This window comes from Seriola dumerili, unplaced genomic scaffold, assembly GCF_002260705.1.
Source record: "Seriola dumerili isolate Sdu_G_001 unplaced genomic scaffold, Sdu_1.0 BDQW01000025.1, whole genome shotgun sequence".
Classification (NCBI taxonomy): domain Eukaryota; kingdom Metazoa; phylum Chordata; class Actinopteri; order Carangiformes; family Carangidae; genus Seriola; species Seriola dumerili.
In genome coordinates, this window is record NW_019174280.1 from 17,902,500 (window position 1) to 17,928,763 (window position 26,264).

At 40.0% G+C, this 26,264-nt stretch overlaps 1 protein-coding gene across 1 annotated transcript in view; it reads left to right on the forward strand.

Annotated features, from left to right (window-relative positions):
• The window catches only part of lama2 (laminin subunit alpha 2), a 196,910-nt gene that overhangs the window by 146,517 nt on the left and 24,129 nt on the right, over positions 1-26,264 (forward strand). The window contains exons 36-54 of the mRNA XM_022765994.1: positions 2,148-2,290; positions 2,909-3,007; positions 4,680-4,791; positions 9,089-9,251; positions 12,404-12,482; positions 12,572-12,703; positions 14,775-14,891; positions 15,210-15,370; positions 15,922-16,060; positions 17,267-17,369; positions 17,754-17,870; positions 19,353-19,535; positions 19,896-19,901; positions 20,674-20,828; positions 21,311-21,454; positions 23,632-23,765; positions 25,384-25,543; positions 25,634-25,758; positions 26,079-26,241. Of these exons, the coding sequence (XP_022621715.1) occupies positions 2,148-2,290; positions 2,909-3,007; positions 4,680-4,791; positions 9,089-9,251; positions 12,404-12,482; positions 12,572-12,703; positions 14,775-14,891; positions 15,210-15,370; positions 15,922-16,060; positions 17,267-17,369; positions 17,754-17,870; positions 19,353-19,535; positions 19,896-19,901; positions 20,674-20,828; positions 21,311-21,454; positions 23,632-23,765; positions 25,384-25,543; positions 25,634-25,758; positions 26,079-26,241 (2,435 nt within the window). The remainder of the gene's footprint in view (positions 1-2,147; positions 2,291-2,908; positions 3,008-4,679; positions 4,792-9,088; positions 9,252-12,403; positions 12,483-12,571; positions 12,704-14,774; positions 14,892-15,209; positions 15,371-15,921; positions 16,061-17,266; positions 17,370-17,753; positions 17,871-19,352; positions 19,536-19,895; positions 19,902-20,673; positions 20,829-21,310; positions 21,455-23,631; positions 23,766-25,383; positions 25,544-25,633; positions 25,759-26,078; positions 26,242-26,264) is intronic.

The following is a 26,264-nucleotide window of genomic DNA, read 5'->3' on the forward strand; positions in this document are numbered from 1 at the left end:
CTGTTCACTTGTTGAAGAGTGATTGCACTCCGCGTTTTGCCTGTGCTCTGCCCTTTCTGCCATCCCATTAGACACAACCGAGCACTTTGGGAGTCGCAGTCTTGAATGAAGGAAATGTGGGTAGCTCTCACATTGACTGCATATCAACATTTGCCTTGGAATACAGCTAAATTTCAGTCGATGTGTCATGGGTTGCATTATTACATGTCGCCCACATCCATATAGGAGGTACGTTATGTTCAAAATTCAGTAATATTTTCCAGGCGAATCAAAGTAATGTGGCCTCAGGTTATAGTAAAATACACTGAAAATCTGCTTGTCGAGTTTGTATATCTGATATAATTCTATTCTATTTGCACAATGAGATATAAAACCCAGGTTTTAAGCCACCCAAGATGCTGTACATCTAATATCCAATCAGCAAAGGTTGTGTAACATTGTGTGTAAATATGATTTAACTAAAATCATACTCTAAATACTCCAATTATAAAGCAAGACAGTTTCCATAGCACAACCTGGACAAACGCTGGAGTGACACAAAGTGACTTGAAGGACATAGAAAACACAACATGTACAGCAGCAGTCGTGTCAAACAGCTGATACCAAGTAAGAGGGATGAGTGCGACCTGCAGCTTGGCACCAAAACCATTTTTTAGCTACAGAGATTAAAGCTAACAGCTGTAAGATGAGGAGCACAGGTACAGTACGGGTGTGTTTTATTGCACTTGTATGTTGACATGCATGTGTGGATTTGCAGTTTGGAGCATGTGTGTGCTGAGCCGAGCCAGACCTATTCCTTCAAATTCATTCGGGCCACTGTCAAGCTTGTAGCCTCCACAGTTCTGATGATACATCGTAATAAACTACACATTGTTCATACTGTGATGTGCATGTGCTGATGTGCATCATGTCATTTTAGTTTTAGTTTATTAGCAGTTGATATGGCTGTGGAGATTCAACACCTATAATTCAAAACGCACATTCATGAAAATTAAATCAAAATGTCAGTTATTTAACCATTCTTGTCTTTTCGTCTGGACTGTAAACTTCTATGACATACAGACTTACAGCGCGTGGTGTCACTTCCTCCAATGAAACTGATGATGATAAATAGTTGTATGTTCAACTGTAAATCCATTTTAAAGCTATTTAATTTTTGCCAAGTAGATTGCTCAGCCATAGTTTGCCTTGAAAGTAAAGTTGCTTTGTTGGTCAACTATCCTTTTTTATGTTGTCTAAAGCTAAGATCTTAAAATTTATATTGTAGTATAATATTGTATATATTAGTGTATATTTGTATAGTATATATTGGTATATTCTGAAATATAATTAAAATTGTCTAAATAGCTACATAGTGCTCCACTTTTTACACTAATGTGGGTTATTATCCAAATCCAACACGGGGCAAACTGGCTGTACGTGTTTACAAATCATCACTGGGATTCTTGAATGGCTTCTGACAAGCAGCTATTTATTCCCACACACAATGTACAGTCCATTTACAGTATGTGTGTGTTTGCTTGTAAGCATGCGACTGCCTGAATGCAGTGGTGTATTTGTGTGTTCTTGATATTGATAGGATAGAAAGTTTTTATTTAATTTAATTTATCTTTGATTTCCCTTGTCAGAAATTTTAATTTCTGCAATAAATCAGCCTCGGGTTATAGAAGGGAAAAGAAATTCACACACACGCGATACAGCAAAATGTGGATGCGTGTGTCTCAGTGAATTCCCAAGTGAGTGTGTGTTAGTGTGTGTGTTATTTAGCCTGCAGTGCATGCTCATAATAGGTGATTTTGCCTCTCTGTGCTGAATTTCATGCATCGGGAGCCTTGTTTTTCTGATGCCAGAGAGTCACTTAAACATGAAAACACAAGCAGTCACCATGATCACACACTGATTTGTTTACAGACTTGCAAACAAAGCTTATAAACACAGATCTGGTTGTTAAAATACATGTTAAATATATAAAATACGTGTGTACTTCCTTTTCCTCCTCTCATATCTCTCTGCCAAGTCAAAACTCAAACTGTCTCTCTCTCTCACACACACACACACACACACAAACGCATACAACCTCTCAAATAGATTTAGCTGGCCTCATTACAAACTGTCTGATGTCTGTGTGTTTTTGTTTGTTTCTCTAGCCTGTGATGACGAGTGCTCGGGTCTGTTGATCAGTGATATGGACCGCCTGTATCGCATCATCACTGACGTCACTCTGACCACACCCCTCCCACCACCTTATCAGATGTTGTACCGCTTCGAGAACATGACAGAAGAACTCAAGGTAAAGAGTCTGTGTGTGACTGGTTTGATAATTGAGGGTATTGTCATTTAATTTCTAACTTATGTCCTAATGCAAAGTGATGTTAACTCTGTTTGGATCCATTTGGTTTGCTTACATACTTGTTTATTTTTTCAAACAAACACTGTTTGGGGAGGGCTTGAGCAAATGATCAATTGTTTGAAATTCTTTGGATGTACTCGGATACATTTACGGTTCTTCCTTCCTTGTGAAAATTACTTTTCAAATACTGTAAAAAAATAAAAAAAAAATAAAAAAAAAAGTAGACAGTAGGAAAAGCCAGATATGGACAACATGTTAAAGGTGTTATGTAATCTAAAGAAGTTATAAACTGCGGATATATTATAATTTCATAGGTTCTTTGTTCCATTTAAACTATGTTATTACCATGTTAACTGTGACATAATCACAATATATAGAGATTTATCAGATAAGTTTTCTGTTCTTTGCTACTTGCCTCCTGCCCTCGCTTGCTCATCCTCTTCTTTTCTGCTGTAGAGCCAGCTGTAGAGCCAGGCAGTTCAAAAGCCTAGCCCTGGGCCAAAATGTGTCAGACATTTCTCCCTGTAATTCCTTCATCTCTCTGTCTCTCTCCTGCAGCACATGCTGTCGCCTCAGAAGGCTCCGGAGAGATTACTGCAACTGGCTGACTCCAACCTAGGATCACTAATTGTTGAGATGGACCAACTACACAGCAGGGTACAAAAACTTTAGTTTTTCCTTTGGCTTGACTCTAGTCTCTGTCACTGTCTTCCTTCCTTTCTTGTGTTATCCTTCCTTGACCTTCTTTCTCTGTCTGTTTGGTCACGTAACAAGACGGAGGAAATGTCGACTGCGGCACGGAGCAAGATCATAGTTTAAGGCGGCACTTGTGTACAAAGAACAGCAAAGACACAAGTCTAGTCACTTCTACAAGAAGCTGTGAAGCACAATAGTGGCAGCTCAAAAAACTGTTAACCACTTCTTCAGTATGTTAATTGATTTAAATGTATCACAGACACCAATTCAATCTCTTTCCAACATGATGATGAAGTGAAGAAAAATCTGTGACACACATTAGTCAACCAGCTGAGCAGCTAGAATAAAAACCAGGGTAGACAGTGTTAATGGACTGTGTGTGGTCTTCAGAGTGAAAAATCGCAAACACATTATGTCATTGGGGCCCGTGGGCACCATACCACGATTATCCTGCTAGTGGTGGTAATTTCATCAAGTACAAATTAATTTTTAGGAATACACAACATGTAATTAGCACAATTGAAATGATGAAAGAACTGGATTTTGGCACAGGGATCCTCTTCAAGACAGAGCTTCTGGATCAGAATCTGGATTTTATATCTTTGCCCTCGTACAGAATGCAAGAATCTATAAAAAGAAAATGTAGGTTTTTACTTTACAGTCTTTAGAGCCAGTTATGTCTCTAATGGCGGGTATACACTGTGTGATTCTGGGAAGTCCCACATGAAAGATGTCTTAGATATCTTTGGTCGTGACTTCAAAATGATGGTCCTACGTCAAAATTCTGACTGTTACCGCTATAGCATGCTGATGACATTTTATTCTTGTAAGTCGTAGCCTACGCTTCAGTAGGTAGTAGGTGTTACTATTGTACAGTCGACATGCATCAAGCTTAAGTTGGTTAGATCCATCTCACACAGTGTGGCCTGCAATAAACTTATAAGACTGCTGAAATCTCGGTCTCAGTCTGTAGGAGCCTTAAGAGTAGTTAACCAAAACAGAAAAACACTGCTTGAGTGCAGGGGGTCTAAAGTGCCAAGTGGAGAAAAATAACACACACATTCACGCTGTCAAGCATCACCCTTTTAGGGACTGGGGCTTTGACATTTGTTGACAGCAATGCTATCACCCACACCCCATCACACTCGGAGACTCGCACGCAAACACACACACACACACACACATACACAACAGCTAAAATGATATAGCATGTTCTTCTGTTCTTGTCAATTCACAACAATAATTACCTGCTCTTTCTTTCTTCGTCCGTGTAGGTGTGTTAAATTGAGTGAGCTTGGATGTGTTGTCATGTCTGTCAAAAATTCATCCATTTCTCGTATTTCTGGTTCTCTGTGTTTGTGTGCGTTAATGTGTGTGGGGTTGTGTTTCTTGTCAATAATTCATACATCTCTGTTTCTGTATGTTGAACACGCACACACACACACACACAATAATATTGATTGCATGAATGTATTGCCGTCATCGTCTGTCATTCGTTTACATCTAAGAACTCAGCCCTGCATCCTTTTCCTTCTTTCAATAGAGTCAATATGTTCACTTATTCAACATTGTTTAGTATTTTATGGCTTGTGTGTGTGTGTGTGTGTGTGTGTGTGTGTGTGTGTGTGTGTAGTCCACTAAGGTGTCTGCTGATGGAGAGCAGGTTGAAGATGATGCTGACAGGATTCATAAACGAGCTGAGGACCTGGAACAGTTCATCAGGGATACACTGCTGGGAGCTAAAGGTAGCAGAAACGAGCACCACCTCTCCTCCTTTAACTGCCTCCATATCCTGCCAACTGCGTTTTCTGGATTTATCCGTCTACTCTCGCTCTCGTTTCACCCGTCATTAGAGTACATTGCGTAATATTATATTATATTAAATGTAAGGGATCCCTGTGGGAAATGTGGGTTATTAAGTTAGAGGACAATATGATGTATAAGAATATGAGGAGGTGAGTAAAGAGGCTAATGAAATGAATTATACTGACAGAACATATTAAAAAAACTGCAATTAAATTAAGATTTAGCATCTTCAGAAGGACTTGGTTGAATTGGATGCAAAAGAAATACTATGATAAGAATGATGTCATCATTATTATGGAGACTAGCTTCAGTGTTTCTGCCCCAAATCCCCAAGAAGCAGACACATTGTTGTACAGCAGACTGTATTTAATCATTTCTATCAGGCCTACCTTTTGAAGCGGAGGCATCATGGAGGTGAGACAACCAAAACGTCTTTTTCCCTCCTTGTTAGCTCACTAATGGAAACTTAGCTCAAACACAATGGCTCATGGGCCAGGTGCCAGCACTCGGTGCCAGCTGCTTGGGCAAAGTGTTGCCTGAACAATAAAGACAGATCCAGCAGGCTGCAGCATCACTTAACCGTGGTGATAAAGACTCACCCACCAAGATAATCGGGTGCAATGGCTCAGTTTGTTTTCACTCTGTTGTGCAAATGGTTAGCAAGTTGCCAGTGCCTGCTTTCCTAGGAGGGTGGGTTGTATGGAAACAGGGAGGGATGGGAGGGTGGTAGGAAAAGTAAAAAAAAACTGAATGTAAGAAAATCATATTTATTTTGAAGTATTGCGTGTACATGAGTTATTTTTGTTCCATAAGTGGAGTTTACATTATCATTGACAAAGCATGCACAATAATAATGATGAAATGTTTCTTTAAACCTGCACTGAATCACTTTTTGAGCCACTTGGGTGAATCAGAAACAAACATTAATCTCAACTTTAATATTATCACCTGAAATGGCCAAAAGACACGTATTTACACATCCAGCAGACACAGTCTCACATTGTCATTCATGTGGTGTCGTGTGTCTGCATGTGTATCCTTTTTGCTCTGTTTTAGTTTCTACCAAAGGGAAAAATATATGACTTTTGAATTGCTAAATGTTCAACTGCGTTCACTAATATCTGTCTGCCTGCCTGCCTGCCTGCTGGGCAGGTAGTGCGGTGTGTGGTGACAAAAGAACACTGATGAGAGTGATGACTCGAAGCAGTAAAGTTGCGGGCCAGAAAATATAAGTAATGGTCTGAAAGACGCTGAAACGCTCTGTGGAGCTGAGGGGAACTGCAGAGTCAGGTGATACCTCTCTGTGGGTTCATCACTAGAAGCAACTCTCATATTCATATAATGATTTCATCCATTGTAAATATAAAAAAAATGACCATAGTAGTTGAGATGGTTTGTTTGTGGTCTGTTTTTCTATTTCTCTGCAGTTACTAGTACTTACTCACTTACAAAGCCTTTTTGCAGTGTTAACTCGTTTCCATTTACACTGTGTTACAGTTCTTTATGCTTCTGTCTTTTTGTTTTGCTACCAACTATATATATTAGATGTCTAACTGTTGCTCCAGCTTTTAATGCTGTCCTACAGCAGGATACTTGGTTCCCACTGGTGTAAAGCATTCTCTGAGTCACAACTTTGTGGTACGCCCAGACGGTTCACTCTGTCAGTGGTGGCTTCATACAGAGGGCTTATCTCGCTCTTTCTCTGCACGTATAACTAGCAGGTAGTTGTTCACTTCAGCTTCAGTATCCTCTTTGCCAGTGCAGCTGGAGAGTCTCCTCCCCAGCGGCTGTGTGACCCGCTTGTGATGTGTTTTTCTCAGCCGCAGCCCTTACATACGCTCCACTGAAAAGGGTGTCACTGATGTCTAAAGGGGGTTTCAGTGCTTTGTTCAGTGTTTCCAGGCCATCAGGGTCCCTCCATGGGGGAACTAATATGTTGTTAGTGGACAAGACTTGTGCAGTTCTTTTGCTCACGCCTCCTTTCACAGTCTTGGAGGAGTGTCACCTTTCAAGTCACCCTGACCATTTGTGCTGAGGTTGGTCAAGCTCCTCTTTATTTGCTGCTGTTGCTCAAGATCCACTTACTCACCTTGTTCTGGAGCTTTCATTTGTAGATGACATTTGCTCAGTTGTCATGAGACTGTGGATGTTCAAACTTTCCATCCTACCGAGTCCTTTTAGGACTTCACATCCATTTTTGCCTGAAAAGTTGCAATAGTAGTTGAGCTCACCAAAGTTTGAACATTTACAGTTCAATGACAACTGAGCAACCTTTGTCTGCTGATGAAGACCATATACTACTTCAGAAAACTCTTTAACAAGTGGAGATTGTTTAACCGACTGTTCGTCTAGGTTTTCAGTTCACTCGACGTTCTCGTCTCCTTCTCTCTCTGCTGAGTTTTATTTCTCTGTATCCACCATTTCATCCAGTGATTGGACTCATCATTTATGAATGTACTTTTAAGTAACTCTCGCTCCTCCACACTGATGTTGAAAAAAAACAAATGCGCTCAATGCAAAACTGTGCAGTTCAAATAATTAGTTATTTTGATTACCATTATGAATTTTTTATGACTTCTGGGATGAAAAGAAAGTTACCAAACCAACACGTTGTGACTGGCTGTGATGAAACTGTCCTCTTCTTGTTGTTGCTCCTAGCTCTCTGGCCGTCTGCCTAATCACAGTGCGATTATTGGTGTGTGTGTTTGTGTGTGTGTGTGTGTGTGTGTGTGTGTGTGTGTGTGTGTGTGTGTGTGTGTGTGTGTGTGTGAGAGAGAGAGAGAGAGAGAGAGCGAGAGAGTGTGTCATGGCTCACTGGATGATTGAGAGTAGCAATTAGAGACTTAATTAGTGGATATCACGCACACACACATATACACACCACATACACAAACATTGGTGCAGATGTGCACACATTCATACACAATGTGCACACACACCGATAGACACACACACACACATAATGAGGCAAGAAAATACTGTACGCACTTTCCTCAGTGTGTGTGCCCCTGTTTACTACATACCATAATATGATTCCATCCACGTTTTAAGTGTTTAATTGGCTTTTAAATCCCACTATGTAATTATATGGCTGTGACACACACACACACACACACACACACACACTCTTACAAAGTCTTACAGATTCATAGACACACACACATGCACACATACAAATGCAGCGTGTGCACACACGCACACACCCCGTACAGCTGTTCATTAGCATGATGGCTTCAGTTCTTTCTTGGCTCTAGTCACATCATGTTTACATTTCAAATTAGTGGAAATGCTGCATAGCCACAACCACACACACACACATACACACTGGCCCACCCACACACCTACAAACAAACACACACACTATGTAAGTTTCAACTTGCTTTAATCATATCACGTTTACATTTCAAATGAGAGGAACACACCGTCACTGAAGACACATAACACACACACAGTTTGTTGCGTACAAATGTACTTCATGGAAATGCACAACAAACACTTTCTCCTCCTCTGTTTTGCTCATGCACACATACACACACACACACACACACACACACACACTACCTCCTCATTAAGTTCCAGCAGTCGGAGTATTACTCAAATGAGCCTTGGAGTGTTTAAGTGTAGTTTCATCATTGATTGGTTTGAGATTTCACTGCCTTTAATTTGATAAAAGCAGGGCAAACATGAAGTCTGCCAAAATCACTGGCTTTGAATGGTGTTGAATCAGATCGTGTGTGTGTTTGTGTGTGCGTCTGACTCTGCGTGAGTGAAGATCAAACGGTGTGATTTTGTGTTTCTTTCTGTTTGAGCCATGGAACCGAGACGAGACACACACACACAGTGGCTTCAGAAAGTGTTCAGTCCCCTTCACTTTCTGCACACTTTTAAATGGTACATGGTTAAAAACAAAGCAGAGCTGAAACAGAGAGTGAGTATTTGACTATTGGAACTGTTGGCTAACATGTAAACCATAACAACTTTAGAAGCCAATAATATGCGTCTCTCAGCTTGTTTTGAATTTTCTCACCTCTGACCCGAGTGGCCAAAAAGTCAATTAATGCAGCAAATTAGCAGCTAACAGGGCAACTAAACTGAAAGCAAAATTAGAGCAAAGACAGTTGAAGGCATTTATACCTACACTTGTCCATAGGCTTCACAGTTGATGGATACGAATGATATTATCTGTCCACCTGTAGTATCCTCACAGTAGTCTCTCTGTGCGTCTTGTGTGTCCAGACCTCCAGTCAAAGGCTGCTGAGTTGAACCAGACTCTCTCGCGGAGAGATGGAGCTCCAGACAAAAGCCTGCAGGAGATGAAGGAGGAGATCCAGGCCATGCTGGCTGAGATGAGGAAACGACAGCTGGGAGGAAAGAAGAGCATCGCTGATGAGGAGATGGAGTATGGACACACATGAACACACGTACACTCTTTCTCTCTCTCTCTCTCTCTCTCTCTCTCTCACACACACACACACACACACACACACACACACACACACACACACACACAAGCACACACAAACAACTGTAAAAAATGTCTGTATTTTGAGCATGCAACATTTTTACATGTTGACAAGTTTAAACTGACAGGGTGGAACTTTTGTCTCCCCCTTCTGGCAGTCAGGGTAATTACACAGAAATGTCCACGGTTTAAAGACAATAATCCATTATGCAGGTTGAGTAAATGCAACAGCTACATAGCCCACTCCAAATATTTTACAAATACCAACCTGTCCAAGAGCAGTGAGGTGCCATCCATGTCTGCCCTCAGTCCCTTCTCTTCTTTCAGCGCTCGCCAATGAGGGAAAGCCACACCAGTGGTCATCAGTGTTTGTCCTCACCTTCATCAGCTGCTTTCTTTGTTAGACTGTATTCCTTCCTCTGAACACAGAGGGGTTTTTTAGAAAAAAATTCTGGAGTATCAGAAACTTTTCTTGGATGCTTTTCCTAGATTTTTACTCCAAAGGCTGCGAGCTGCTGTTAGCTTGCTCTGTCACCGCCACTGTGGTTGCCCCCCCACCCCCACCCTACCCCCCCACCCCACCCTCCAGCTCTGGCAAACCAATCATTGCTGGTTGACATATTACTCAAAGTGGCATGCCCTGAATTATGCATAACTGTAACCCTTAAAAAAATTTTAATGAGTGAGGTATATAAAAAGTCATCCCTGGTAAAGTTGTCATGAAGGGGGAAATTAGGTATAAAAACCAAAACAGTTTTTTTGTACCAGGCTGTAAACCTGTTTATTTTTGCTGTAAACTTTGGCATTTTAACATCGTCTGTGAGGATTGACTTACTTTTGGAGCCAGCCTCAGGTGGTCATTTTGTAGCCCCAGAGGTTGCCGCTTGGTTAAATCACGCAAATTCACCGACTCCTTTGTTTCTTTCTTTCCTTAATTCCTTTCGTTTTTCATTCTTTCGTTTTGTTGACGGAGGAGACATCAGGAGTAAACACCCTCCAACGCGCAGACATCTGATTGCTACATATCCTGAAGCCATGACTTTCTGCTGATGTTTTAACAGAGTGTTTCTCACTTTGTTTGCTCTCACTTTCTTTGTCTCTCTCAAGGCATTCGATGAAATTAGTAATCTGCTCTCTTCATCCTTCCTTTCTCCGCCTCTGTCTCTCTGTCTCTCTCAGCAGTAAGTGTTGACAAGGTCGATGAGTTGATTAAAAGTTTCACCAAAGGGGCAAAAACAGAGAGACATAAAGATACAAAGAACGCGTAGCGAGAAGGAAAGTCGCAGAGGAAGAGGAGAACAGCTGACAGGCGGTCAGAGAGTTGTAGCGAGAGCGAGTATGAGATAAAGAGACAAAGAGAAATTGCGGCTGCCGCTGGATGACAGTCTGACAGTCTGAGGTTGATTATTTGACTGAACCCTGAGGGGAGATTTCATCCAGAGCTGCAGAGAAAAACACAGGCATCTACAAATGTTGAAGGGATGCTTCAGCAAAACGAACAAAACTGGCACAGTTAAATGTTTCATAAATTTCCTGATTTAATTTAATTTCAGTAGTTAAAACTTTGCTCACGTGCTGCAAATGTGACTTTTCATTCATTTACTGTATTTCTATGTACTGTAAAGTTGTAATAGTCTGCTGGGTAATGCTTAGACACCCCTCCCATTAGTTTTTTACTTAGCTATATTCTGTTTTCTTCTTGTTATTCCCCACAGGGTTCATTAAAGTTTCATCAAATCCAATTATTACCTTGCATATTTCCCCAGAACTGTGTGAATTTCTCCTCTGAGTGATGTCAACTGGAGGACACTAGATCCTTGTTGTCTTAATTAATGCTGAAGGTGAAAAACAAGACTCATTAAGGGACACTATGGTAAACATGATTATTAAACTGTTTTAAATACTTCCAAAGTGAGAAGGCTTTCCAAAAATTGATGTCAAAGCACAGCATAATGAGGAAATTTGCAATGAACTAAATGCTGCACTGCAAATCTTGACGGGTGGATCAAATGAAGGGGAAGCTCGCGAGCTCGCTCAGGCAATCAACTCGAGTCTGCCGCTTCATTCACATGGCACACTCTTCACTGCAACATATGTCTATCCCACCATTTTCATAACAGCGGCGCACTTGAGGTCTAGCTTATGTTTTCAAAGATCTAGTCTGTACAACATGGAGAGGCCAAAGTATTCATAAGTTGTTTTGAACAGCCACATTCAGGCAGGGTGGAAAGCGTGGGGTGAGACATGATAACCCCTAACCCATCCAATTCAGACTGAAGAAAGGTGTGGGTGTGTGTGTGGGGGGGGGGGGCTGCATTGCATCTGCTGTTGTTTATTTAGACTACCCAAACATCCACCTGTAGGATGTTAGTCTACCTTCTCTTATTATCATCACTCCCACCTGTACGTAGCTTAGTGTTTTCTTTTGGGGCGATGAGGTCAGAGTTATCACCCATGTAAATGATCTATGTTTACATACAGCATAATCCATTCATGTTAATTAGCTGACGGGACTGTAGCTGCTGAGAACGGTATGAATTATCGTTTAACAAAGCCTGATGACTGTTTTCAGCTCCTTTTTGTCAAGCTCGAGCTCTAAATACTTTATTCTTCTTCATTAGACGCACACACTGATAAATCTCATGTTAGATTTTAGTCGTCCTTCTCTGCCAGTTTTTTTTTTTTTCTTCTTCTGTTGCTGTTATTAGTACATCATGCTCTGCTGCAGTGTATATTCGCACATATTGCTTCACCTGCTCATCCAATCACATGCAAACACGCACGCATTAGTTTGGCGTTATTTGAAAATGTTTTTCACTGCTACAGTTTAATCTAACTCAGCCTGAGGGGTCAATAGAAGAAAGTCAGCAATTTCATTCTTGCATTTCAACATTCACTCATATGGAGTGATTATTGTCTTTGCACTAGCAGAGGCTCTGTCGCACATCACAATAACTCTGCTCTCCTCTTCTGTCCTCTGTGAAATGTTGCATTCATATATACTAACTTATTCCACTGTTCAGCCATGAATAGTGTTAAATGACCGAAATGTAAATAATCTAGTTTCTCCCCCTTTCTTCTTCTTCCAGACTTGCAGAGGAGTTATATCAAAAAGTCAAGAGATTGTTTGGCGACCCCCATCAGGCCACAGAAGACCTGAAAGCAGAGGTAATTATAGGTTCTAATCTTTACTCTTTTGTCTTCGGTGTTCCTAAATTAATGACATTAACTTAATGCTTCCCCATCTGCCTCCCAAGATAAAAAGGAAGCTGTCGGACCATGAGGGGAAGCTCCAGGAGGCCGAGGATCTACTCCGCTCTGCCCAGGGAAAGACGAGGCAGGCCGGCTCACTGGCTGAACAAAACCAAGCTAACCTCACAGCCCTGGAGGTAAGACGCGGCTTACATGTCGGCACAAGTTTTACGTACACAAACACTGTCAGGATGTGCTTTATTTCTACACTCACGGTCACTGTTTTCTCAGACACTCATAGTGCAATTAAAGACTATTCAAGTGATTTACTAACATGTTAGATTTTTACTGTGACAAGCAAAGGATTAGCTGTTATGTTTTATTTTACTCTCTTATTCAGACATGGAATCTAAAAGTACTTTTCCACCCATGTCCCAAAAATATTGAATTTCTGTAGGTAAAAATATTCACAAGAACAAAAACCAGACCAGGACACTGATTGTCAATACGGTTATGTTCCTCTGATCTACACCTACACCTACGCCCGGCACCTGAGTTTTGGAGGTGAAACTAAAAAGGAAATTAACGTGTTTTGAACAAAAGGCCACAAGCAGTAATAAGTAATCAAGCATAGCCTATGAGCTAGTTGAAGCAAACAATTTAAGTCATGCTGCTACACTCACATGTGACGTACCCTACCTTAATCACTTTATGCATGTAATGCATCCTTCACATCGGCGTGATCTTTCTGCTCACACATACTGTAGTATTTCATCATTCCCACCTCCAAAATGAGCATCTACATGTAGGCCATGATGTTTCTGTCTCTCCCAGTCTCACTCTGTCCTGTACTATCTACACAGAAAAATGTGATTGTCTCTGTGTAGCAAACCAAGCTGATTGATTGATTGAGCCCCTTTCCTCTTGGGAGGCGGGTTCAAAACAGAACACGACAACTGTAAAGCCAAACCCTGTACATGGAAATAGCCACATGAACTTCTCTGAGCCATTCATGTGCACATTTTTTTTTGTTTTTTTTTTAAAGTGCAAACAGAGAAGCATGTGTTACCTTTTTGCTATGGAGAGCCATGACAGGTCAAGAGCCATGATGCCAAATGCTAACTGTAGTGTGCAGCTGTTTTGGGGATATTGAGGCCATTTCGCTTTGCAGATTATGAAAAGTTTTTGTTTCGATCTCTGAAAACTAAAAAAAAATCCTTAAAAAACAACTTGATCTCACCAAACAGTTAACATTTGGCTTCTCAGACACTACTTATTATTTTCTTTTTAAGCCTTTTGCATGTGATTCATCATCAAGGTAAGCTCAGAGGCAGCACAGATTCCTAACAGAACAAAACAAGCATTTATCAGGAAGATTATTATACATGTCCTAGAGGAAGCATCCTGCAGTGAACACACACACACACACACACACACACACACCCACACACAGTACATTCTCTATCTTTCTTTTTCTTAATGTCTTTCTTTGTTTCTCCCTGACCCTGCGTTTTTTTGCCCAATAAAGAAACGCTTTATGCAGTAAAGTGGAATACACTCACTACACAGAGGAATTACACTGAATTCACATGTTATTTAATCAAATCACTAATTGTACGTCTCTAGTGTCCTCTAACTGCGTTTATTAGTGTTAATAACTGGAAATCAGTTTTACAATAAAGAGGCTTTTAGAACTAGTGTGGACAGATAATAATACTCCCTGAATAATTGCTCATTATTATAGGATCCTATGATTCATTTTTGATTTGACCTCACTGAACCGATCAAAAACTCTCCTACACACTACATGATTCACATCCAGGTATCCATTGTATGCGTTATGCATTTAACACATCATGAAAGCAGCACACCAACACCAACAAATCCTTTCAGTTTGTAAAACAGTAGAGAAGACGCTTTGTCCGTGAAATCTTGTATGTAAAATCTGACACAACATCCCAGAAATGTTATTTCACTATCACAAATGCACTCACTGCGGTTGTTTATTAATGAGAGCTGAAATAAATGGTTGATTAATCAGTTAGTCGATCTGCAGAAAAATAATAATCAAGCAAAAATGACCAAATGTTACCTTGTTCCAGCGTCTCAATTGTGACAACTTTCTGCTTTTCTTTGTCTTATGTCTTATTATGTGACATTTAACAGACCAAACGATGAATTGATTATTTGAGAAAATAATCAACAGATTAATCAGTGGTTAAAATAATCATTAGTCGCAGTTGCTGATCCTGATTTGTTTCCTTGCAGAGGAAGCGTTCTGCAGTCAGTGCAGTGAAACAGGAGGCACAGGAGGTCCTTGGAGAAGGAGAACGTCTGTTGGATGAAGCAAACCAGCTTTCTGACAACATCAACAAAGAGATAGAGGTATTAAAGGCACCCAAGTAGAACCCTCGAGAACCCCTGTAACTCTTAAAACCGCTCCACTCTTCTGTCTGAGGTCAGTTTTGTGTATTTTGGCATCAGGAGACAGGAGTAGAGGAGGACTCTCTGTTTTGATTTTGTCTCTTTGCTTTCTTCTTTGTTCAACTCAAAGTAATTTTATTGGTGTGAAATGCATAAAATAACTAAGGATATTACCATTAATGCTAACACAAAAAGTGGTTAGTACTTTTTTCAGTCTCCACTCCACAGCACCCAAGCAAAGTGAGCAGAGCCTCTGTTTTTTGTTTTTTTTGCCTGTAGGACTTGGAGGAGATGCAGAGAGAGCTGGGTCCTCTTCATGAGCAGCTGGGTGATAAAGTCGGTCACCTCACCTCTGGTTTAAGTCACAGCTTGGCTAATCACGTGCACGACGCAGAGGAACACGCCAAGCAGCTGAATGACTCTGGTGCTATTTTGGATGGGTAAAGATAAACACATTACCAACATTTGTATATATTCACACATAGGTAAATACATGAGGCCTAGATCGGGCTGAAACTAGTAGATGTTTTTTTTTACGGGTAATTAATCCATTATAATCAGTTGATCATATTTTTGATTTGCCTTTTTTTCTTTTCTTTCATGTCGATGCACTAAATTAATTGGACCATTCATCAAGAAAAAAAAACCCACTTGGAGCTCTTGTAGAGTGTGATCACATTTTATAGACTGAAAGTTTGATTGATTGAGACTAAAAAAATCAAATTAAATACAAGAATTAAACTATAAAAATAATTGTAATTGCCTCTCGAGAAGCAAAACAGAATAAATCTCGGAAGTACAAACCAGCATAGCAATGACTGAGTTCAGTATGAGGTAATGATTGTGAATGTTGCTGTCACAGGAGTGTCCTGAATCTGAGTTAGCATTACTTCAAAAAATATGTGAATAACATATCAAAGGGAAAATAACAAATTGACCTCCATTTCTCTCTTTTTATTTATTTATTTTTTTGTCCTCCCTCTCCTCACAGTATTTTGGCTGAAGCTAAAAATCTCTCCTTCAACGCAACAGCTGCCTTCAAGGCCTACAGTAACATTAAAGCCAATGTCGATGCAGCAGAGAAAGAGGCGAAGGCAGCCAAACAGAGGGCAAATGAGGCTCTGGCACTGGTAAGAGGACACGAACATATGCACACACCTATCGACGGAATTCAAAATAACACTTCTATTCTTAAATGGCTGCTTCCATCACGGTTTGACAAAGCATCCCATTATTTTTTCTATATTAACAATTCATTATGACAGAAAAATCTTATGATCCATTGGTCTCATTTTCCCTGTTTAGAAATACATTCTCTATGATGTAGTTGTACACGCATCTTATGCTATATGTGATATACACGTCTCACATTCATACTGTAAATATCACGTACAAGCATTCTGGCTATCCAGACTAAGAACGTGTACTCTCAGTACGAGGTGTGTGTGTGTGTGTGTGTGTGTGTGTGTGTGTTTGTGTGTGTCTTGCATGCAGTAACAGTAATGTAAGCTTGTGCTCTCCATTAGTCATGGCTGAGAGATCAAAGCACTTCTCTGTCCTCTCTCCTTCTTTCATTTTTCCCCTCTCCTGCTTTCATTATCATGACCACACACACACACACACACCTGAAATCTCCTGTTTCCTTCTTCTTTCCCCCTTTTATTTCTTAATTTATTCTTTTTCTTCCCTTCTTTTTTTTCCTTGTCCTTGTTTAACACTTCTTTTTTTTGTTCACTCTCCTCTCGTTTGTCTTGGTTACATTCCTCATCTTTGATTTTCTTTTCCACTTTATTCTGTAATAGTTTATTTGCCTCTCAGTTCTTTTTAAATTATTTTCTGTGTGCCAATTTACTTGTCCTTTTTTCTGCCAATGTTTTACCCTTTTTGTGACTCATTCCCCTCGTTTGCATTTTTCACCTGTGTCTTTTTTCTTTTCTTCCTTTGGCAAGAAAGAGGTAAAGGGCAGAAGTAGAAAGAGCTAAAAAGACAGTGAAAGGAGGAGTAGAAACAAAGAAAGAAGGGGTTGAGGGTGGAGAATGAATGTGAGGAGAAGTATAGTCTACTGAATGCCTTTCTTAGAATATCATTTAGCAATGCAAAGTAGTCAAGCTTTGATCTTATATAAAGATTGTATGCAGATTACTGCACCTTTTTTATCTGTCACAAAACATAGTTTTAATTTATGTTTGGGATTTAAATTATTCTGGAAGCATTTTTGGTGAAAACATTTGAAGTCACACATTTCACCATTGCTCTGTGTGTGTCTGTGTGTCTGTGTGTGTGTGTGTGTGTGTGTGTGTTTCTGTGTCTGTGTGTTTGTGTGTGTGTATGTGTAGGCTTTAGGTCCTGAGGTCCCAATAAAGGATGCAGCTCAAGGTGCCCTTCAGAAGAGCCAAAGACTGCTGAACCAAGCTAAACAATTGCAAAATGATGTCAAAGGTAACCATGAGTGTATGTGTGTGTGCAATAGATTCCAGTGTACTGTATATTGTATATGCAACAGACAGTGTGACGATATAGGTGGCCACTTATTGTTATACAAGGAGCTTCAGTCCATATAGAAACGATAGAAATGATCATATACACAGTACAAACCAGTATTGAGTTTTATTCACTCGAACCAGTTTATCAGTCATCAGCATCACTCTTCATCTGTGTCTCTATGCCTCACTGTCCGTCACATTTCCCTGTTAGGAGAGTGAGGGAAGTGATTTTATTAACAGGCAGCCCGAGCTTCAAATCAAACCATCACCATCATTTACGTTGTGTGTGTGTGTGTGTGTGTGTGTGTGTGTGTGTGTGTGTGTTTTTGTGTTTGTTTAGAGAATGCAGATAGCGTGGCCGGGCTGAAGGGCAGAGTTAAAGCAGCGAGAGACAAAACCAAAGACCTGCTCAAAGCTGTCAACGGAACCATGGCAACGCTCAACGCTATCCCCAACGGTATGACTGCACGAAAACACAGTGTGAGTGAGTGAGTGAGTGAGAGTGTGTGTGGGAGAGAGATAAAGAGAGAGTGGATCAATATCAGTGCACGGATAGAGGTCAGTTGCTCTGGTAAACTCAACTTGACACATGTCAATACTCAGATACACATAGACACACAGAAATGCGCCACAATGATAGTGAGGTGGTTGAACCAAAGTGATACACATGGTTGCGTTTGGATCAACGTGCAGAAAAAAGTTAAATGTAGCTGCTACAAATTGTAAATCAACACATGTTAAATTGCACTTGAAATTCCAGTGAGTGAGCTCAAAATCACAGTAATCCTAACGTCAAGGTGGGTCGGGTCGCTGGAGACCAAAAGATTATCAGTCTGATTTTCACAGGATTTACCCAACCTGATAACACAATCAGATGTGGTTAGGAAAGACGTTCAGCAGTGATTATCCACCGGTGTAATGGGTTTACAGTTTCAGGTTAACCCTTAAAATCTACTAATGGATTGACCTATGTCACCTATTATATCAAAACAATTTTGGTATTTATGGCCAGACACCTACAGGACAAAGCCTGTCGTTTCTGAGGCAGGGCTTGATGGACACTAAAGACAAGGCTTTAATGAAAAGAAGCGACCCACCTGCACTGCCTTTAATACAACAGTCAGCAGGATAATCTTATCCTTGCCTACTTGGTGTGCCTAGATTAGATGACAAAAATATGTAGTTTTTTTAAATATCAATTTTGAGCTAATCTGCTTAATACTCTGTTTTGGTAACTATTGTACAAGAAATGAATGGAGTTTACCATTTTGTGGTGAAATGTTGGAAACCTTACATATCATTGAAAATGTCAAATTTAGGAAATTAAAAGAAGTAACATTGTTCTTATCATGGTCCCAATTTGTTTTAGATGTTTCCAGCAGTGAGTAGCAGCTCTGTTTCAGTTGTCCATTAAGGAAATATTCTGGAACAACTGAGTGAAAGCAAAAGTTTAAAGTAATGTTGAAGTGGAATTACAGTATCATATCACGTGGAGTTGCAGCACAATTCGTGTATGTGTTGTCATACCTCTGAGTCAGTGCCACTTCCTGCCTCCAAATCTGGCCTGCGATCTGTCTTCTTTTTATCTCTGGATCGAACTCCTATTCAAACAACAAAGCAGAAGCAACAAATCAGTGTATACATGCGTGCCTGTCTGAAAATTAAATCTCACATCTAACATTAGAATCAGCTCAGGTTAAAGGCCGTCCATACCTCCCATTCAGTGGTGTAACACTGATAAATTCCACCATAAATATTTATTAAAACACCATATCCATCATGTCATGTTGACTGAACAAAATCTCATTTTTAATAACATATCATTAGCAGCAGTATGCATCACAAAACCCATCTATTGGCCCATTAATGCAATGCCGCTGATTAATGTATGTATTTGTGTTTCTGTTTTTTATTATTATTATTATTTTTTCTTTGACAGACACAGCAGCTAAGCTAGCAGCCACAAAGGCTGTAGCAGCTGATGCTAATGCCACAGCCATAGATGTCCTCGAGCGCCTTGGAGATTTGAATCTGCGACTCCATGGCCTACAGAGGAACTACAGTGAGCTGGAGGACACTGTGAATGCAGCCAATCAGATGATCCAGGACCCCGAGAAAAACAGTAAAGTTCCTTTAATTTTGGCTGGTTACGTAGTAACATAGTCTAATGTTTAAACACAGACCCCCCAAGAGAATTTCTGTCAATAAGAATGAAAAAACATTTATTTACCATTTGGGGAAAAAAAGGCGTGCCAATGAAAATAAAAGAAATAATTAGTTCATTAAGTATGTTTAATGTCAATATGTCGTCAGTCAAATCCTCAATCTGAAAAAGGCTGATAAGGCTGCTTTACCTTAATTTCTCGACTCATTGGAGATATCAAGTTATTTTCTCAGACCCACATAAATTAGTGAGTCATGATTACCTCAACCCAAACCTGATGTTTTTTTCTCTCTGTCTCTCTTTTTTCAATTCCCACAGCCATCAGTATGTATATTTCACTTACCTCAATATATGTACTGTTTACTGTAAGTGGTGTACCAATACAATGTTGTACTTACCAAGTAAAACTGAGCGTAATGTTAATTCCCCACCAATACACGTTTCTATACATTTAAAGGCATAGCTGTGCACCATGTTGAGCAGGAACCCTTAAAATCATCACTCGAGTACAATTAAACATAATTTTGTTGTTTTGTTTTTTTGGCGTAATCAATATCAGCAATGTCATTATGATCTGATTTCAACAAGAGTATTGGATCACCACCCATTCATTTTATGGTCATCTTTAATATCTGTCCAGTAAGCAGCAATGGCTTCTAATAATGCCTCTGTTCTGCTCTGCTCTGCCCGGCTGGAGCATGAGAGCTCTGCGCACCGCAAAGCATGGAACTACTTCTTCTTTTTTTTTCTTTTTTTTTTCTGTCTATAAATATATATATATGTACATCTTTTTCAGTTTCAAGCCTTTACAGTATATTACAGTAAATAGTGTAGAAAAGGTTTTCTTTGAATGCTTAGCTGCACTAATGCACCTTCTCCATCTTTCTTGCTCTTCCTTCATATTTCTTCTCCTCCTTTGAGTAATATCAGTGACGTCTTCTGCTGCCATTATTTGTCATCCTTTCCACACTTTGTCATCCTTTCTACACTTCAGCTCTCTGCGCTCTCTCAGCTATAATATACTGTTTAGTGTTAATGGTAGCAACTGCTGTGCGGTTCTGTATCACTACTGTACTCTATCTCTCTCTACTCTCAGTCCATGCTGCAGGAGCGAAAGTGAAGGATTTAGAGGATGAAGCTGATAGGCTGTTGGAGAAGCTGCAGCCAATCAAAAAGCTGCAGGACAATTTGAAGCGAAACATTTCACAAATCAAGGAACTGATCAACCAAGCCAGGAAACAAGCCAACTCAGTAAGTTGTCAAGACGCTGTCATGTACAACTGTCAGTCTGATCCTATTTAAGGAGTTTTAAGTGTATGACAGCACAATTGTGTCCTTAAAAACAGTTTTACAATCATTTAGTTTAATTTTGAATTTTAGTGCTTGTTATTATCTAAAAAATTATACCAAAATATATTCTGTAAATAAAATATGCAATTTTCAGATTCAGTAGTTTTACTCTGTCAGTACTAATACAAAGTGTCATTGGCAACTTTCTGAATGTTACTGCAAAGATCATAGCACTATGAACTTTTAATCAAAAATGAAATCTATGAAATCTGTATGACGGCACAGGCAAGTCAGACACCAGGCTAACTTTAACCCAGGTCTGCAATGCTTCTGTGTTACTACATATATAATAAATACAGGGTAAAAAGCTAAAAGGTGAAAGCAGTTATGCAAAATTCTTCATGTGAAAACTTAATTTCTCTTCTTTGTCTTCCTCGTTCCAGATCAAAGTATCAGTGTCATCGGGTGGCGACTGTCTCCGTAGTTACCGCCCTGATATCAGGAAAGGGAGGTACAACACCATCGTCCTTCATGTTAAAACCACAACGCCTGATAACCTGCTCCTCTACCTGGGATCAGCCAAATATGTAAGTATACTGTTGCTGTGTATACAAATTTCCATAAGCGCACAGAAATAGTTTGTTTATATTTAGCAGTTTGTGTATGTATGTGTAAAGCTGACAACATTGGATACAGACCAGATATGTTGACATTTTCGTGACTTACAGTATAGCACAATCTGCTATATGTCTCAACTGTAATTTAAAAAAAATAAAGCAGTTTCTTTCACTTGAGAACTGAACAAAATATCAGAAACATTCTGACAGTGGACTACCAGCAGCTGCTTCTCATAACCAAACCAACCATAAGCAAACCAAAACAGTTTCTTTACCTGTGAATGATCATGTACATACAGACCTACAGCTGTCGTTTGGAATCGCTTTTCTCATCTTCTGCATTTTCAACAACATACATTTCCATGCTAATAATGCCTTGCTGTATATTAACACCCATTAAGTTTTGTTGGATAACTAAAACCTCTTTATGGCTCTGCAGAAAAACTGGTCCAACTTTGTCTGCAGTATATATGGCTCTGGTATTATTGCTGACAAAATCCAGTTGACAGTTTCAAATTTCTAAACTGTTTCATATTAAACTATTAATCATATTTAATATCATGTTGAGGTTCTGTATATTGTCTAGCATTTATCATACTTGAAAATGCCAAAGTGTGCACACACACACACAGAAAGTATGCATGCACAGAGGGAAGCACACACTTACGTCCCTCTCTCTCAGCCACACACAAAAACTCACACACACACATACTCCCTGAATGATTTGTCTAATATGAGAATAATTAATACTTCTTGACACTTACTCACTAACGCCCCTATAAGCACAGCACACTGCTTTTTAAGGTACCGCTGATAATCCCTAAGTGTGCATATGTGCCGATCAGTGTGTATGGATATGTGTGTGTCCTAATGAGCTGCAGCAATTAACAAGTTTATGTTGCTATCTGCTTTAGCCTGATTTCCCCTGAGAAATCACTGCTTTGCTTCATCTGACTGGGAAGTCTTGAACGTGTGTGGTGGTTGTGTGTTGTGTGTGTGGTGTGTGTGTGTGTGTTGTGTGTGGTGTTGGTGTGTGAGTGTGTGAGTGTGTTGTGTGTGTGTGTGGTGTGTGTGTGTGTGTGTGTGTGTGTGTGTGTGTGTTGTGTGTGAGGTGGTGTGTGTGCGCGCAGGCGCATGCCTGCGTTTTTGTGTCTCTCACAAATACTCTCTAATTGCGAAGAATTCTGTATGAATAGTAATGTACTGTGTGTGTGTGTGTGCGCGTGCCACTTTAACATTTCACTAATAGTGTGTAATGCTGGTTGAATAATAACGATGCTGCCCTGTGATCTGTGCTAATGAATAATCGTCATTACCGTGGAGAGACTTGGAAGATAAGTGTGTATACCTGTTTGTGTATGTGTGTCATTTGTGGCTTCAAATGTGACTCCCTAATAATCTCTAATTGTGCCTAATACTATATGAATAATAATGCTGCGTGAGTGTGTACTTCAGACGCAGCATCCAGATGAGAGCATATGCTCAAAATTCTCCTATTAATTTTTTGGCTCATACATAAGTAATAAGATCATTAATCAAAATACAGCAAGATCCTGTGAAAACCCACTTACAGAGACAGATGGAGAAAACTTTGTACCCTCAGAATAGATCAGAGCTGGTTGTGAAATCACTTCTCTGTGTACTCTTTCACTATTCCCTACATGATAAATACTCAGTAAGGTTCTCTGTGGTGAGTAATAAATGGAGATTTTGGACACTTATTAATCACCATCATTTTTGCATCACCATCAACGGTGTTGCATAACTCCTGTGTTCTGTCATCGCAGGAGCTAAGACGAAGCACTGCATTGTGTCAAATGCTATGGACACTGCATTTTTCATTGCAAAATCCTGATATTCAATAATTGAACTTGAAGCAAATGTGTGCCAGTTCATTCTTTGCACAGTTTGCGATGCACCTTGTTTACACCTGATGTTGTATGTGACGACCTGGCCATCACTGAGATGTGTGTAGTTACTGAAGTTACTTTCCTTCAACTGCAATTCAGTTTGTGGTGACATTGTGGATCTGTGAGGGCACATGTTATTGCCTCAATTACATACAGTGCATCTACCCCCTTCCCAAAAAAAAAAAAAAAAACTGTTTATACACAGTATATTCACTATGTGTCTTATGTGTGTCTCAGGTTGATTTCCTGGCCTTAGAGATGCGTAAAGGGAAGGTGAATTTCCTTTGGGACGTGGGTTCAGGTGTGGGGAGGGTCGAATATCCCCATCACACCATCCATGACGGGAACTGGCACAGAATAGAGGCGTCTCGGTAAGCAGTGTGCACACACATACAGGACATGCATATTCTTTGTTGTTCTCACACACGTGCACGGAAAGCCTCTCATTCAAATGTGCTTCCTAAGCAGAATGGTCAGATCCAAGAAAACCAGGGATGTTGAAAAGTATGTTTTGATGATGCACACACAATCTCACCAGCTCATGCAGTTACATTATACTCTCAGATCTCATACTATACACAAATAGACAAGAGAGAGAGCCAAGAGTGGCACTTACATGCAAATATATAGCACTTATCTCCACTCTGACATCAGCATTTTTTCTACAATGGAAATCAAATGTTCAGAAATAGAGACTGTGCTCGTCTTCTATCATTTGACGCCACCGTTTAGTTCTTCTCTTCTAATGTTTTGGGTCATTGTCTTGCTGTAAGATAAACCCCCGACCAACCAGTCTCTCTTCCTTTGTCACTCACCTTTTTCTCGACATCATGATGGAAACATAAAGTACTACTTCCTGCAGCGCGGTATTGTCCAAATAATTTTCCGGAGGGTGTAGTAGCACAGTTTGTTCCAACACCGCCTTTGTACAGACAGAGGGTTTGTAAGTAATTGACACAAGTTAGGACACCTTGTAGAGATCGTTTGAATCACCTTCAAGGCCGCATATACTTCCATTCCTGCAGAAAGTTCACTGAAATCTGTGAAAAAGGAATGTTTTATGTATGAAATATGAATGATTTTTCAGATTTTGGTGGCCTAAACCTTTTATATTATTGGGCAGTTTACATTTGTACCTATTAAGGTTATTCACCGAACTGCTTAAATTTCAATATAAACTAGAAACATTCAGGAGCTCTAAAACTTTTTACCTAATAGTTTGAATATGTTAGGAAAAGAAATCAAATTTATTGGAGTTTATTTATTGTTACATACTTTTTTATGTAGTTGTGGCCAGTTAGCACCTTAAATCATGTCATGATGTGTGTGGCACATGATAAATTGAATGATATATTTTATTCACTGTAACTGTCACTGTAACCTAATTTACATCAAGAACAACCAATTGTAACAGCAAAAATAAACCAACCTAGCATTTCATTTCATTCACACTGCTGAAGAAAACATGTTGCTTCACATGGGAAATCAAAGAGTTTTCAGCCGTGTCAGCCGATGGCACATCATTACATAGATACAGTGTAATCTAGCAAATCCAGTTTCCCTCTGTGAAAGCTGAAGTGGTGCCGTATACATTTACACCGACTGAAGATGTTAGACGCACTTGGAATCAGTTTTTATGAACTCTTGGTGCTTAAGATGAATGATGGAAACACAAGGTGGAACCAGTTTGTAGCAGTGGAACCTCTGGGCTGTACAATGAGATTAATCTCCCACCTCTGAGTTTGTTTTTTCGAAGCAGGAACAGCATTTCTGTATTGTGTAGGGGAACATTTTTAAGACTGATAGTCTGCGTGATCCCAATGGAAAACACCTTTGGGAAATCTCTCGGATGGAAATGCATGGCGCAGGTGGGAAGTCTGCTTGGTGTGAATGAGTCTTGTGTTAGATGGTCTGTCTTCTAGGAAATACAGAATGGCAAACAAAATAACATCAAACCCTCTCTCTCTTACTCCTTCTCTCTGTCTGCAGTAATGGCTTGAATGGTACCATATCAGTATATCCTCTGGAAGGCTCTATGGCTGGTATGATGCCGACCCCGGCCAGTGCCAACTCGCCCACGGCCTACACCATCTTGGACGTCGACCAGAACGCCTACCTGTTTGTAGGAGGAATACTCGGCACTGTCAAGGTATCTGACCGTCTCTCTGTCTGTGCGTAACAACATCTAGAACCTGTCCGTCTTTTTTCACTCTGCTGTTTTTCTCCTCCTTACTTTTAGAAAGCAGATGCAGTTAGAACAACAACATTCACAGGCTGCATGGGGGAGACCTTCTTGGATGGTAAACCCATTGGCCTGTGGAACTACAGAGATAGACAGGGAGACTGTAAAGGATGTGTTGTCAGGTAAACAAACACTTATTCAGTTTTCATATTTTTCATAAGTTGTAATTTTTTTTCCCCTCCTTGTTTACTGTTATATTATGCATCCCCTGTATATACTGGGTGTTATAAAAATCATTCCTTTTTTATATATATATTCACCCAACTTGGATTTGTGTTATAAAATACAACTTATGAGATCAAAACAATTCTTCCTTCAGTCAATTTTCTCTCTCTCTTGTTGTTCTTTTAATATTCAAGAGGACACTTCATCATCTTTGCTATTTTGCATCTCAAACTTGGATGAAAAAGAAACCGATAATGACGCGCCTGTGTTTTTATAGCCCTCAGCGCTCAGATGGTGAGGGAATAGTCCAGCTGGACGGTGAGGGCTACGCCGCGGTCGGACGACCCACAAGGTGGAACCCCAATGTTTCCACAGTCACCTTTAAGTTCCGCACTTTCTCCTCCGAGGCTCTGCTCATGTACCTGGCTACTGAAGATATGGTATGTACAAAACAAAACAAAAG